Here is a 14,193-nt window from a genome sequence, read left to right on the forward strand (position 1 = left end):
TGATAGGAACTGTATTAGAAGATATGAACTCGCCTGATCTTTGAAAAGCTCCTGTAGCTCAACTGGAAAAGTAATTGAAATTTGTCATTTTTGTGTATTTTGGCACATCTAATCACGAATTGTTGTTGTATGAAAGGTCTATAAAAGATTTTAAAAAGCATGTCTCAAGTCAACAGTAAAATTCTAGCATAGCCTAAAGGTTTATAATTTCACAGAGAGAATAAAAGTTGATAGAAGATTCATCTTTTGGTGAACTATTACTGTATTAGTCCAAACAAGTGTATAAAATATCAGCACATTTACCCATGCAAATTCTGAACTTGTAATTTGTGACCCTGGACCACAAAACCAGTGATAAGTAGCAACTCTGTTGCAATAGCCAACTATACATTGCATGGGTCAAAATTATAGTAATGCCAAAATCAGTAGGATAGTAGGTAAAGATCGTGCTCCATGAAGATTAAATTTCCTACCGTAAATATATAAAAATCCTCACACTGCAAAAATTATTTTCAAGAAAAAAAATCTTAGTATTTTTTGTCTTGTTTTTAGCAAAAACATCCAAAAATTCTCAAATCAAGCTTCTTCCTGATGAGCAAAACGACCCAAGAAACAAGTCCAGCCTCCAGACCAAAATACTCAATTCAAGTGATTTTGTGCATTAAACAAGCAAAAAAAATCTTGAACATTTTTCTTAAAAAACTAAACTCAAGAAAAATTCAAGAAAAATTTGCTTACCCCATTTGGCAGATGTTTTTGCTTGTTTAATGCACAAAATCACCCAAATTCAACATTTTTGGTCCAAAAGCCAGACTTATTTCTTGGGTCGTTTGGCTCATCAAGAAAAAGCTTAATTTAAGAATTTTTAGATATTTTTACTGAAAACAAGACAAAAATACGGATAATTTTTTTCTTAAAAATTATTTTTTGCAGTGCAGATTTCAGATTTTCAAATATTGTTGTAACTCGACCAAATATTGTCCTATCCTAACAAACCAAAATGGAAACCTTATTTATTCCCATTTCAAATAAATTGACCCTTGTGACTGATTTTGCGGTCCAGGCATATGTCCTTTACTTTGATAGTACTGTAACTAGTGCTGTAAAATGATTAATCGCGATTAATCGCATACAAAATAAAAGTTTTTGTTTGCATAATATACGTGTGTGTCATGTGTGTAATTATTATGTATATATAAATACACACAATTACATAAATTAATATTTTTTTCTTAAATGTATACATACATTTCTAAAATGTATATATAATATAAAATATATAAATAAAAAATACACACATGTAATTGTTTCTTAACTCTTTCCCCGCCATTGACGAGATATCTCGTCAATCAAGAGAAAACGCTTCCCTGCCAATGACGAGTATTTCCGTCTTTCCGCAATACCGCTATTATCCACTAGGTTCCGCAACTTTTTAAAACCAGAAGTATTGCCCTATGGCAAGCTGCTGCATGTCCGTGTCTGTTTTAAAGATCGCTCTGAATGGGCTCTCTATGAAAAGTCCGTCACAAACATGGAATTATCTCTTCTTTTTGCTCAAAATTTGGTGTTTTTGCATAAACCTACCCATATTCAAAAGCTGATTACAAAAGAACTACTGAAGATAGGATGAAACATTTTTTTTTGTTTGAAAGCAGAGGGTCTGTTCTTTCATTTGGTATATTGTATGTTTATATATTTGAAGAAGAACATTTTCTGGAAGGCATTAAACTTTTGTGAAAATCATGAAAATGCTGGGGCTGGCTGGCAACTTTTTTAAAAAACTGGCGGTGAAAGAGTTAAGTACATACATGAATGTGTATTTATATGTACATAATATTTACAGACAGGACACACACATATATTATGAAAACACAAACTTTTATTTTGTATGCGATTAATCACAATTAATCGTTTGATGGCCCTAACTGTAACTGATATCTGGAAAACCAGATGTCAATTAAGACATTGTGTTTTTACCTGGTAGATGTCCGACAGGCTGCTGCTCCCAGAGTCACTGGTGATGCTACATCCTGAGTGACTGGAGGAAACGTGCGTCACCTGGGGGTGAATCCCGTCTGCCAGGTGTAATCTGCTGAAGTCTGCCGGAAGCTGCGTATGGAGACAAGCATGCAGAGCATTAGGACAGAGTATAGTTATAATATGCAGCTACTGTAATAATTATAACAAAAAGTACAGTCTCTTTGCTTAAGACCTAAATCAGACATCCAACCCAACTACAACCAAATTCCAGGCAGACCAACACATTGTTTGTTGGTCTTCTCTTTTTATTTCCAACAGAACCAAACAACTCATCTGCTAATGCTAACTGCTGTTGACATGTTGTTTGTAGCACATGAGCCCCTGCTGCCAAAGGCTCATAATCTAGTTGTTAAAACTTTTTTTAAGATATACCAGGTTTGACAACTGAAATCACACAGAAATCCAATTCCAGTTTGACTTTTTTGTAATTTTGGAGAATTTACAAAAAAATAGTTCATTTTCTTTTTACTTTAGCCTGTAAAAAAACATTGTCTAATATCTAATTTCTTATTGTGTCCCACTGAAGACAACTGGTACTGCAGCTCAATTAGTATTAAACTAGTAATGCAAAAGTGTCTGGAAAATAAAAGTGCAAATGTTAAAATAAAATAAGGAGCAGTGAATGTTGACATTATGCTACTATTCACCAATTCAGATTCAATATCTCAAGTATGACTTCAGTACCGATAAAATATAAATGATCTCAGACGGTAAAGCATATCATATGTCCTACACCCTTCCCAGAAGCTAAATGTGGACCGAAAAACCGGAGGAAATTATATTTCTGATAATGTAATCTATAGTGAGTCCTGGAATTTGATTATTTCTTCAGCTTACAGCACGCGACCAATTCATAAGCATAGAAATACATGCATATTATTGATAAAAGACACGGTATAGCCCGATACTAAAAGTGTTTTACATTTATAATGTTTATATCCTCTGGTTTAGTGCAAGTATGCAGGTCTGTTTTGCAGTGATGCTTTGTATTTGAAGGGGTGCGGCTGAACGAATAAAGTGTGTGTGTGGGCTTGTGTAAGAGGAACGACTCTGACAACAGCTCACAGATAAGAAGCTAAGAACCAATTTCAGCTAATATTAGAGAGCGCATAGCACACACGAGTCCACATACAGATAAAGCCCATTCAATCCGGTTCCGATTGTGTCCGTGTTCGTATGTGTGTTCACGAGTGAAATTGCTTTTTTTAGGGGACTATTGGATCACTCCTGGCAGCTGTGGCAGAGTATAGCTTTCATACAAAATGCATCTGACCTAATTTCCACTCCCATAATCGTATACATGCCGGAAATGCAGTCAATTTTCCCAGGAGGTGGAGAGCTTGAACAGAATGAAAACTATCTCACAGACTGGGGTAGAACCAGTTACAAATAAATTACAAATGTACAGTTACAAATATATTTGCCTGAGTAATATATCTAGAACAATACGGATACGGTTAGCATGAAGAAGGCGAAAAAACAGCTAAAAAGCTTCACACATGACAGCATTAATATTCCTCATCATATGCACTGATTTAGTCTTTCAATACAGCCATGGGATTTAATGCATAATAATCAGAGCTATTTACACCTGAAAAGAAGACAGGTAACATAAGAGGACAGAATTAATGTGATAATGAAAGAAAAGAGAGAGAGAGTAAGAGGGAGGGGGAGTAAATGAGAAAGAGAGTTAATGAGAGAAAGAGAAGAAGATAAATTCATCTAACCCTACCCACAAATCAACTAAAGAGAGAATAAATATAAGGGATGGATGAACGGAAAGAAACAAAAAAAGGGATAGACAGGATATTAGACAGGCGAGAGAGAGAGAAAGAGAGCACTATAAGAAAGAAACAAAAACACTTGAAGAAAGAAAGAAAAAAAAGAAATATACTTGAAGAAAGAACGAACAAAAAAGAAAGAAAGATACTTGAAGAAAGAAAATATGATACTTGAAGAAAGAAAGAAAGAAAGAAAGAAATATACTTGAAAAAAGAAAGAAAGAAAAAAGACTTGAAGAAAGAAAGGAAAGAAAGAAAGAAAGAAAGATAATTGAACGAAAGAAAGCAAAAAGAAAGATACTTGAAGAAAGAAAGAAAAAAGAATGATACCTGAAGAAATAAAGAAAGAAAAAAGAAAGAAAGAAAGGAAGAAAAAAGAAAGAAAGATACCTAAAGAAAAAAAAGAAAGATAGCTGTAGAAAAAAAGAAAAGAGAAAGATACCTGAAGAAAGAAAGATACTTGAAAAAAGAAAGAAAGAAAAAAGATACTTGAAGAAAGAAAGAAGGAAAGAAAGAAAGACAGATAATTGAAAGAAAGAAAGCAAAAAGAAAGATACTTGAAGAAAGAAAGAAAGATACCTGAAAAAAAAGACAGAAAGAAAGAAAGAAAGATACCTGAAGATGAAAGAAAGAAAAAAATAGTTGAAGAAAGAAAGACAGATACTTGAAAGAAAGAAAGAAAAAAGAAAGATACTTGAAGAAAAAAAGAAAAAAGAAAGATACCCGAGTAAAGACAGATAGAAAGATACTTGAAGAAAGAAAGAAAAAAGAATGATACCTGAAGAAATAAAGAAAGAAAAAAGAAAGAAAGAAAAAAGAAAGAAAGATACCTAAAGAAAAAAAATAAAGATAGCTGTAGAAAAAAAGAAAAGAGAAAGATACCTGAAGAAAGAAAGATACTTAAAGAAAGAAAGAAAAAATAAAGACAGATACTTAAAGAAAGAAAGAAAAAAGAAAGATACTTGAAGAAAGAAAAAAGAAAGATACCTGAGTAAAGAAAAAAGAAAGATACCTGCAGAAATAAAGAAAGGAAAAAAAGACAGAAAGAAAGAAAGATACCTGAAGATGAAAGAAAGAAAGACGGACAGATAGTTGAAAGATAGAAGAAAAAAGAAAGATACCTGAAGAAAGAAAGAAAAAAGAAAGATACTTGAAAAATAGAAAGATACTTGAAAAATAGAAAGATACTTGAAAAAAGAAAGATACTCGAAGAAACAAAAAAAAGAAAGAAACTTGAAGAAACAAAAAAAAGATACTCAAGTAAAGAAAAAAGAAAGATACTTAAAGAAAGAAAGAAAGAAAGATAATCGAAGAAAGAAAGAAAGAAAGATACCAGAGTAAAGAAAGAAAGAAAGAAAGATACTTGAAGAAAGAAAGATACTTGAAGAAAGAAAGAAAAATAGAAAGATAATCAAAGAAAGAAAGAAGAAAGATACCCGAGTAAAGAAAAAGAAAGATACTTGAAGAAAGATACTTGAATAAATAAATAAATAAATAAATAAAGATACTTGAAGAAGGAAAGAAAAAATGAAGAAAAAAGGAAACCTGAAGAAAGAAAGAAAAAATAAAGATGAAAGAAAGATACTTGAAAAAAGAAACAAAGAGGTACTTGAAGAAAGAAAGAAAAATAATTGAAAAAAGAAAGAAAAAAGAAAGATACCCGAGTAAAGAAAGAGAGAAAGATACTTGAAGAAAGAAAAAAGAAAGAAAGAAAGAGAGCAGTTTAATCGGTGTTCTACCAACAGTGATGTGTTACATCACACACGCACGCACCCCCCCACACACACACGTACGTGCGCACACACACACACACACACACACACACACACACACACACACACACACACACACACACAGATTAGGTCAGTGAGTGCAGACAGTACTCTTAAAAAACGACACAGTGATAACTGCAAAGCTTTTCAATCCTCTTTCCACATCGGTCCTCTCCTGTTCCTCGAGGGCGTTCCCTCAACAGTCACGGCTGGACCACAGAGCTGTCAGCTGTGATACACACATCACCTCTACTCCAAAACCCAACCATCACCCAAACCTGCACGCAATAAATTCAGTTCTCCTGAGTCTACATGAGCTCTCCTCCCAACAGTCAGAAAAAATCAGCAGGGAACAATGGAGTGGATGTGACAGGACAGGAGGTACCCGACTGACACCTTTTACCAAATCTTTTTATTTGTAGACGATGATGATTTACATGTGCAGTTTACTTTTCTCACTGGAGTTTCAACTTCACAGAGTAAAGTGTGAAAGTGTCTTAATTACGAAGAAAACAGCTTTCTGCAGAAGCGACGGGGGAGAAGTGAAATCACGCTGAATTTTAAAAATCTTCTTTAATTAAACTTGAAGGAGGTGATAGACTGAGATGAAGAGATGAAACCTTGTAACTTATGACTACACCCCGAAGGAATCTGCTGTATTACTGCTTCCTGGTTTGAGACCAGCACTGTAGGTTTAGGAGGCTGGTGCAGAGCCAGTCATTCTGGCCAAGTATCACCTTTTCCGTGGATGGAAATACAGATTGGGTACTGGCTCCAGCGCAGACACCTTGCAAATGGAAAACCAGCTAATGCGTCCTAAGAAAACACCCAAATACTCCATAAACTGACTGTGACGTTCCATTTCTCATCTTAAACTTTTACTTGATCTTCTTATAGAATTGATTTACTTTTATAATTTTAAAGAGATAGTTCACCCAAAAATGTAAATGTTGTCATCAGTTACTCACTCTCAATTTGTTACAAACCTGTATATATTTTTTTTTGTTCTGATGAACACATAAGAAGACATTTTGAAGAATGTTTGTAACCAAACCATTCGTGAGCCCCATTCACTTTCTAAGAGGCGGTTCACATTTCGCTTCTAAAACCGTGTGGAAAACGCGACCATGGTTGGTTCTTGTCACATGACCTGCTATGTGCTTGCAACATTCTGAAAAGTTGAAATTTTTTTAACTCGATGCGGTGTGGACGCATCTGAAAAAAACTAGCGCGTCCGCATCGCTTCCGTTATGACCCCGGATTCCACCGACTGCGGAACAGCTGCGGAGTCGATCGGTTTCCATTCAAGTCAATGTGTGTCTTTCCACTGACGGCGTTCCCAATCCGTCACAGCTCCGGCCATCCGCAGCCCTCTGGAACAAATACACAGAGCTTCTACTTTTGACGGAGGCCGGACAGCTTCGCAGGGCAGAGCCATGACTATATCGCATAATCATACCTGAATTCCTGAGATCTCGTGTTGTGATCTGGGCTGGTCCAGCAAAACGTCATAATTTCATGTCATAATGGGCGGAGACAGAACTAGATATTGCGCTATCATCAAGTGAATTTGTGAGACCTCATGTGTCCTCGTCACTTTAGCACGCAGCCGCTCTGCAACAAATACGGAACTGCTGGGTATTGGCGGACGGCGGAGTGCGGAGCCGTAACACAGCGGAGCAGATCTGCAGCCGCTGCGCAGTTGGTGGAAATCCGGGACTTGAGCACGCAAAAGATGTGATATGTGCACCGCCCCTTAGTATTCTCTTTTTCTACTATGGAAGTGAATTGGACTCACGATCGGTTCATTCCTTAAAATATCTTCCTTCGGGTTCATCAGAACAACAAAGTTTATACATGGGGTGTACCGATAAATGCCGATATGCATGAGAGCGCCCTCTGGCTTTTGGATGTAGCAGCATTTCACCGTAATTCATTGAGAAGCATAGCAAGCATCATAGGCCAATATATCAGTGACAGATAAAGACATCTTTTGACTATTTTTTCCTCACAAAGTTAAAGCAAAAAGCATTCTGAATTCTTCATTAGCAGATAAAAACCAAAACATTATCTAGTGCCGCAAAGCATTATGGATAGGGTAAGATGAATAGGCTCAAATAAAAGCTCAGAAAGGTAGCCCTCCTTTACACTTTGCACCAATCTTGGTATGCAGAAGCATCATTTGGACAATATGTTAATAGTGGCAGCAGTCAATATGCATGCGTCAATAACAATATCCTGGCTGTCCGTTCACACACCCAAGGGCCCGTTCCTGTCCTTTAAGTGCCCTTTTTATGTCACTACAGCACAGAATAAAGACTAAACTCACTTGTCTTACAATTTAGACTAGGCCTCAATCAATTAAGCTTTTAGTCAAACGATGCGCAGGTCACAGACAGCATGTTACACTTGGGTCCCAAATGCTGTATCACTCACACGATGCCTCTAGGGGCCTTTATAAATAAATGAACGTGTTTATGCAACCTTGCAGTATAAATGCGAGTTTAATAAATGTTATAGAACCATTGCTTTCTAAGCACTGGGGCTTGGGGACTGTAAATGTTTGGGTAACTCATAAAGATTCCTACAAGTAAATGCATATAGAAATTTTAACATCCACAAAATCTTTCTGTTGCACCTAAGTGAAAAAGGTACAAAGAACCTTTGACCGAAAAAAATCTCTGGGGAACCAAAAAAATGGTTCTTGCTTCGAAGAAGCCTCTATGTGTACCCCAAGATTTAATAACATCCTTGCTTCATGTCTGTAGTTGGATGCTTTGCACAGTCCAAGGATTACACTGCAGTCCTAATGACCTACATAACCAGACAAAAAGTCCCACTATGGCGTGCCCAAAAATGCTTCATGCAAATATGAAAATATGTTTGTTTTCTGTGTATTTTACGTGTTGTGTGAGCATACAAAAATTTTACAACAGTACTATTGTGAATGATCTTCTCTCCTGGTTTGTACTATGTGCTAATGTTAGCCTACCTGATAGCGATCTTTGAGCTGTGGATGTGTAAATGTGTGGTCTGCAAGTACGTGTCTATCAACGCGAGGGGTGTGACTTTATAAGAAAAGCTGATGCTGGAGGACTCAAAGCTGCAAAGCTATCCCATAAGCCTCAGCATTGCTCAAGGGGCGTCTCGCTTTCCTGAGCCGAGAGGATCAAAAGATTAAAGCGCTTCGGCTGGGCATCAGATTAAACAGGTCAGATATTCTAACAAACACACGCTAGTGTAGGGAATAAATAAATCAAATACAAATGACCCCTTCCTGTTAATTTATTAAACAGCAGTAATCTCCATTATGTATCTATCTATCTATCTATATATTGGTGGTCCACTGGGAATGCAAGCGAAATACACAAAACACAAACAGCATGTGTCCCACAGGTCTACAACAAGAACTCTACACACACATTTTCCATTGGAGTCAGGAAATGTAAAATTAGTTTCCCAAATGCATTCATATTTTCATGTCACTGAAAACGTTTTCTCTAAGGAGAAAAAAAACTAATCTGAAAATAATCAACAGGATAAAAATACAACAAGCACTTGTTGACAATTACTACAGTATTTTGTGTAAATAAGGCTGTGTATCGGCAAGAATTTTGTGATACTATAAGCATCACAAAACGGGTTGCAATGCGATATGTTCCAAAACACTGCAATAGTGTAAAGTGAGGAGCTATATTCACATATTTCCTATTTTAGGAATATAAAATGATATGATTTTAGGAAAGCTGATATCGAGAATACACCACCATATGCAAACCTTAACAAAAAATTTGTGGCGTGCCCTATGCTAGTACTTCCTGTCACTGGTTAAGTTCAGAGACAAGAAGAATGCCACCTAGTGGTCGGGATGGAAACTCCCAACGAATCTTGTATGAATTTTATTTTTAAGAATATCGATATTATGTTTGTTAGAGGTAGACAAATTAATCGGTTTTGCCGATTAATAAGCACCAATAGTTGGTGGAGCAGTCGGCTATCTGCAAAAATCCATGTCGATAGTTGTTCCGAGTTGCGTCCGTTGCTTCATATCATTTTGAAGAAATGTATTTGTTGACGAAATGCTCCGTTAGCAGAGAAACAACAGCAGGAAGTTTGTCATCAAGTCTGACAGGACGCTAATATTAATACTAGTGAAATCAAAATCTGATTTCTTTTTATCATCACTGCAATAGATTGCTTGTTATTTTGATTAGATAATCATTAAAGGCGCAAAAGAGGATGTTTACGCAGACTGAGAATCCAAAGACCGTTACTGAGTTTTTTAAATAAGCGCATGCGTAAGAACAGCCTCCTCACTGTTACCTGTCGAGGATAATTTTTGCAAACTGCGCGTCTGTCTTGACACCTCTCTGTTCCTTCATTGCTCTCCAGCGTTTAAATGTTTCTCCAATAACGACTCTGGTTAGATTACGTTCTTCTGACAATTTTCTCCTCTTCTCAGTGACTTAAAAAGTCTTTCTTTTACGTCCTCCTTCGGGTTTCTTCTCTTCCATGGTGCAAATTCGAGGAGAAAGGCAGGAGCGACAATGAAAACAAACCGAAACAAAAGCTGAGTTTCTTGCGCTATGCACATGCCTCACTCGTGTAAAGTGGAGCGTGCACGTCACTCACAAGGAATGTAATGGCAGTGATTGACAAGCCAGAGGGCCAATCGTTGATGCGATGATTGTGTAAACGATTGGCTGATGTTTTTAAGGCCCTACCTTATGCACACATGACATATATTAATATTATTACTTTCAGTGCACCTAATAAATAGTATTTTATCATTTAGTAAAGACAGTTTCAAGTAATATTGCAAAAATGTATTAAACAAACATCCTCTTTTCCACCTTTTAGTGTTAAAACAGAAGCAAATCAAGTACAAGACTACACATATACATTTATGTAATTTCAATATTACCAGTGGGAGTATTTCAGATAATTATTTACTTTAATATATATTAATATATTTTTATTTATACATTTATTTAATTTATCACATTTTTATGGTTCAGTACTATTGTTTTATTACTTTTGTAATACATTTCAGGTTGCATGCTATGTTTGTTTTTATCCAGTATCCATTTTAAAAACTATTGGTCGATTAATCCGTTATCGGCAATTACAGACCACTTTAGTTGTCGATATCTGTAAAATCTACTATCGGCAGACCTCTAGTGTTTTTTGTTTTTATCGATACCGTATCCTCAAACAAAATATCACGATATTCGCCTGTAACCTTATTTTCTTACACCCCTAATTGTAAATAATGCTTGTGTTATGTTTGTTTTTTATCCAGCATCCAGAAAAAGGGTTGTTTATTCGGTTATCGGCAAGTACGAAACAATGTAGTTATTGATATTGATGCCATATTCTAAAAATTAAAAAGAAAAATCACAATTCTCGTGTGTAACCATGTTTTCTTACACCCCTAATTGTAAATAATGCTTGTGATGCATTACAGTACTTGTACGCCTGTACGTTAAAAGCTTGTGCTTCTGTATAGCTCAGTGGTAGAGCATTGCGTTAGCAGCGGAAAAAGTCATGAGTTCAAAACCAGTGAACATGCATAACATGTATACCTTGTAATGCACTGTAAGCCGGTTTGGATGAAAGCATCTGCCAAATGCATACATTTTAATAGTAGGCTACTTTGCTGAGACCTAAATGTGACTTGGTGTGACCGCCTAGGTCTGTGGTGGGGTTTTGATCTAGGTTTGGCTTTTGGTTGCTGACTCCGCCTCCCGGTTACTGCTTTAGAAACTCATAATGTCAGACACCTGTTGCCCCTCCGATTATGGACCTTTTAAAAATGAGTCCTGTTTGTTGTTTTTAGTTTCTATTTCTTTTATGCATCCAACACCACTACATTACATTACATTACATAAACATCCAACCACCCCCCGCAATACACTACTGATGTCTGACTGCTACATTTTAATGCATTTTCTTTTGTTAATAAATATTTTTCATTGAATGTTCGGCTTTTCATTGGGTCCCTATTCTTGTGGCGTTCCTTTTAAGCCAAGGGGCATAACACTTAGTTTATAAAATATTGTTAATATAAAAATTTGATTTTTCAATAGCCAGTCACATAACCATCAACCCATGAATGAGCTTTGGGTTTAAGCTGATTTTAAAGTAGGGTGATTTTCATTGTTGCATTATTAAGGTCATAGTGTTCTAGACACAACATTGCAAACAATAGTACAACAGAACAAGTTTAAGTCCCACAAGCCAAGTAAGAAGGACAACGCAAAACCTCATTATTCATTTACACTGTAGTCATTCAAAATTTGAAATCTGAATAAGCAGATTGTTCTCACATTTTTTTTTTTTGCATTTTGCATACCCAACCACTGAACCCTCACCTAACTACATGTCAACTTTTTATGAACCCTATAGACATCAAATCTATATTGTCAGTTTCTGAAACTAAACTATGCAAAGCACGCAACAGGAAATATAAGAAATGCATTAATTAAATGTACCTGTTATTTACATATTCCCCATTTATACAGGTCACAAATGACTGATTTCTGTGATATACCTAAAAATACTAAATGCCAAAGCGTGCAGGCACCAGTGTAATAAATGAGCTTTAAAACCGACGTACGTTTTGAGTGATGCTGGTGTGAAAGCATTCGTACACCTGCAAATGCTTCAGGGTGAGCGCAAGGCCAACCAAACGCAAACACATTACGGCTGACAGAAGATCAATTCATTTACAGCTAAAAGTGCTCATCATTTCACTCAGCAGTCCATCTCCGATCGCTTTCCGATGCCGCTCGTGTGCAAACACCGCTGAGTGCGATCACTCAAACGCTCGGTGAATCCGTGCAAGACAAAAAATAATATGCAGTCGTTCAAAGATGCTGTCATGTTCTGCAAAAATGGCTTTAGGAAATGCAATGTATCAAGCTGACTGTGTTGCTCAGCTCCTCCCACACATACACACGGGCACATTTGTGCACTAACATGCGCTTGTACACACGGTCATTAAAGCAGTTAAGCCATTTAACCCATTTTTACAACCTGACATGATACAATCGTCATCATTCAGTACACACCGAGTAAGCGTTTGTGTGTGTGTGTTGGGGGGGTGGCGTGCACATGGCCGCCTTCACACACTGACACACATTACACTACCAGCCGACGAATGAGGCTGTGGCACTCGACAGCAACTCGTAACATAAGGTTTGGCAAGGTTGAGCGATAAAACACAGTGCTAATCAGCACCTGCGTGAAATGTCAATTACTACAGATCTGGATGCATGCAATTAACCCTTTAAATACCACAACTATGCTGCAAGACATGCACAATCATGCAATTCCCAGAGTTGGCATCGCAAGCAACTCCCAGAAATGCAATAATCCATCCATTTGATGCAGTTTCCACCCTTTCTGCTCCTCGAGGCTAATCGGATGAGCGAGTGCCGGTTTTATTCTGAGGAAAGAGCTGGAAATGAAAGGTCGATACTCACTGGGCTTTTATCAGCTTGGCTGGAGACTCCATGGCCGCCACCGCTAACTAATGGCTTCATAATGGAGGTGCAGAGCCACGGCGAAATTTAAGCATCCTGCTCGTTTCTCTCTAATCTTCTCCCCCCTCTCTTACTCGCTCTCTTCCCAATGTCCCTCCAGCGAGTCTTTCCCTGTATCCCACCCGTTCACCCCCCTCACTTAAGAGGAGAATCTTTTCCCGGGAAAGGGAGAGAGAGTACAATCCTCGGAGGTGATGCGCTGGTTTAAATGCGCTGTCTCGGATAACACGGTCCCCCTTTCCCAAAAAAATCAACGCATTTCCTTGACAGGTGCACACGCAACCACTAGATCCACAGAAAAGATGAAAAAAGAAGAAAAAATGGAAATAAAAAGGAGAAATGGAATGATGTGCAAACGGATGAGAAATCCAAGCAGAAATCCGAGTCGACTCTTCTGCGTTTCAGGTAATTAGGTAAGACTCTCCCACCAACGGTGGCCAATGGCGACCAACGCTGTTGTAAAAAAATGAAGTAAGGGAGGGGGAAAAGGCAAAAATGGCTGACAGCACTCGCTCCACTATCCTCTCTCCGTCTTCACGCCGCTTTATGCACCATTAGTCGAGGCTGTGACCAACCTCACGCATCCAGTCTGTCTTTGTTAAACACTCCCGGTTCATTTGTGTCCAAAGCAGGGGGGTGTGTGAAAGTGTGAGAGCGTGTATGTGTGTGCGGAGGATAAGATGGGCTCGTAAGAACCTCCCTCCCTCGCTGATGTTTAAAAAAAACAGCCACCGGTACATGCTATAACACACACATGCACTCATACATGTATACGGGTAGTTAACACGTAATGTGAATCTTTTCACATCAAAATTAAGAATGAAGTTAAAAAATATGAATTTTTAAAGAATATCTAGATTTTGAACTTCACTTGGGGTGACTTAAGGTTACATCCTATCTGTCATCCTTATGCATTACTGTCCATCTCTATTCATACTTTAGCAAAAGTATAAATAATATATGCATTCTCTTAATAAATATGAGCTCATGCTGCATGTATAACAAAAAATTATGAAATAAAAGCAAAACTAATTCAATTTAAGTTTACAGGAC

The 14,193-nt window shown here is 37.2% G+C and overlaps 1 protein-coding gene across 8 annotated transcripts in view; it reads right to left on the bottom strand.

Moving 5' to 3' along the window:
- The window catches only part of rapgef2b (Rap guanine nucleotide exchange factor 2b), a 133,429-nt gene that overhangs the window by 38,761 nt on the left and 80,475 nt on the right, over positions 1 to 14,193 (bottom strand). For 7 of the 8 annotated variants that reach the window (XM_055178621.2, XM_055178615.2, XM_055178610.2 and 4 more), the window contains one exon: positions 1,978 to 2,109. In XM_055178621.2, the coding sequence (XP_055034596.1) occupies positions 1,978 to 2,109 (132 nt within the window). Of the gene's footprint in view, positions 1 to 1,977; positions 2,110 to 13,080; positions 13,802 to 14,193 lie in introns of those variants that run through there. The other variant, XM_055178623.2, reaches the window with a different exon arrangement.

The sequence above is a fragment of the Misgurnus anguillicaudatus genome, chromosome 16, assembly GCF_027580225.2.
Source record: "Misgurnus anguillicaudatus chromosome 16, ASM2758022v2, whole genome shotgun sequence".
Taxonomy (NCBI): domain Eukaryota; kingdom Metazoa; phylum Chordata; class Actinopteri; order Cypriniformes; family Cobitidae; genus Misgurnus; species Misgurnus anguillicaudatus.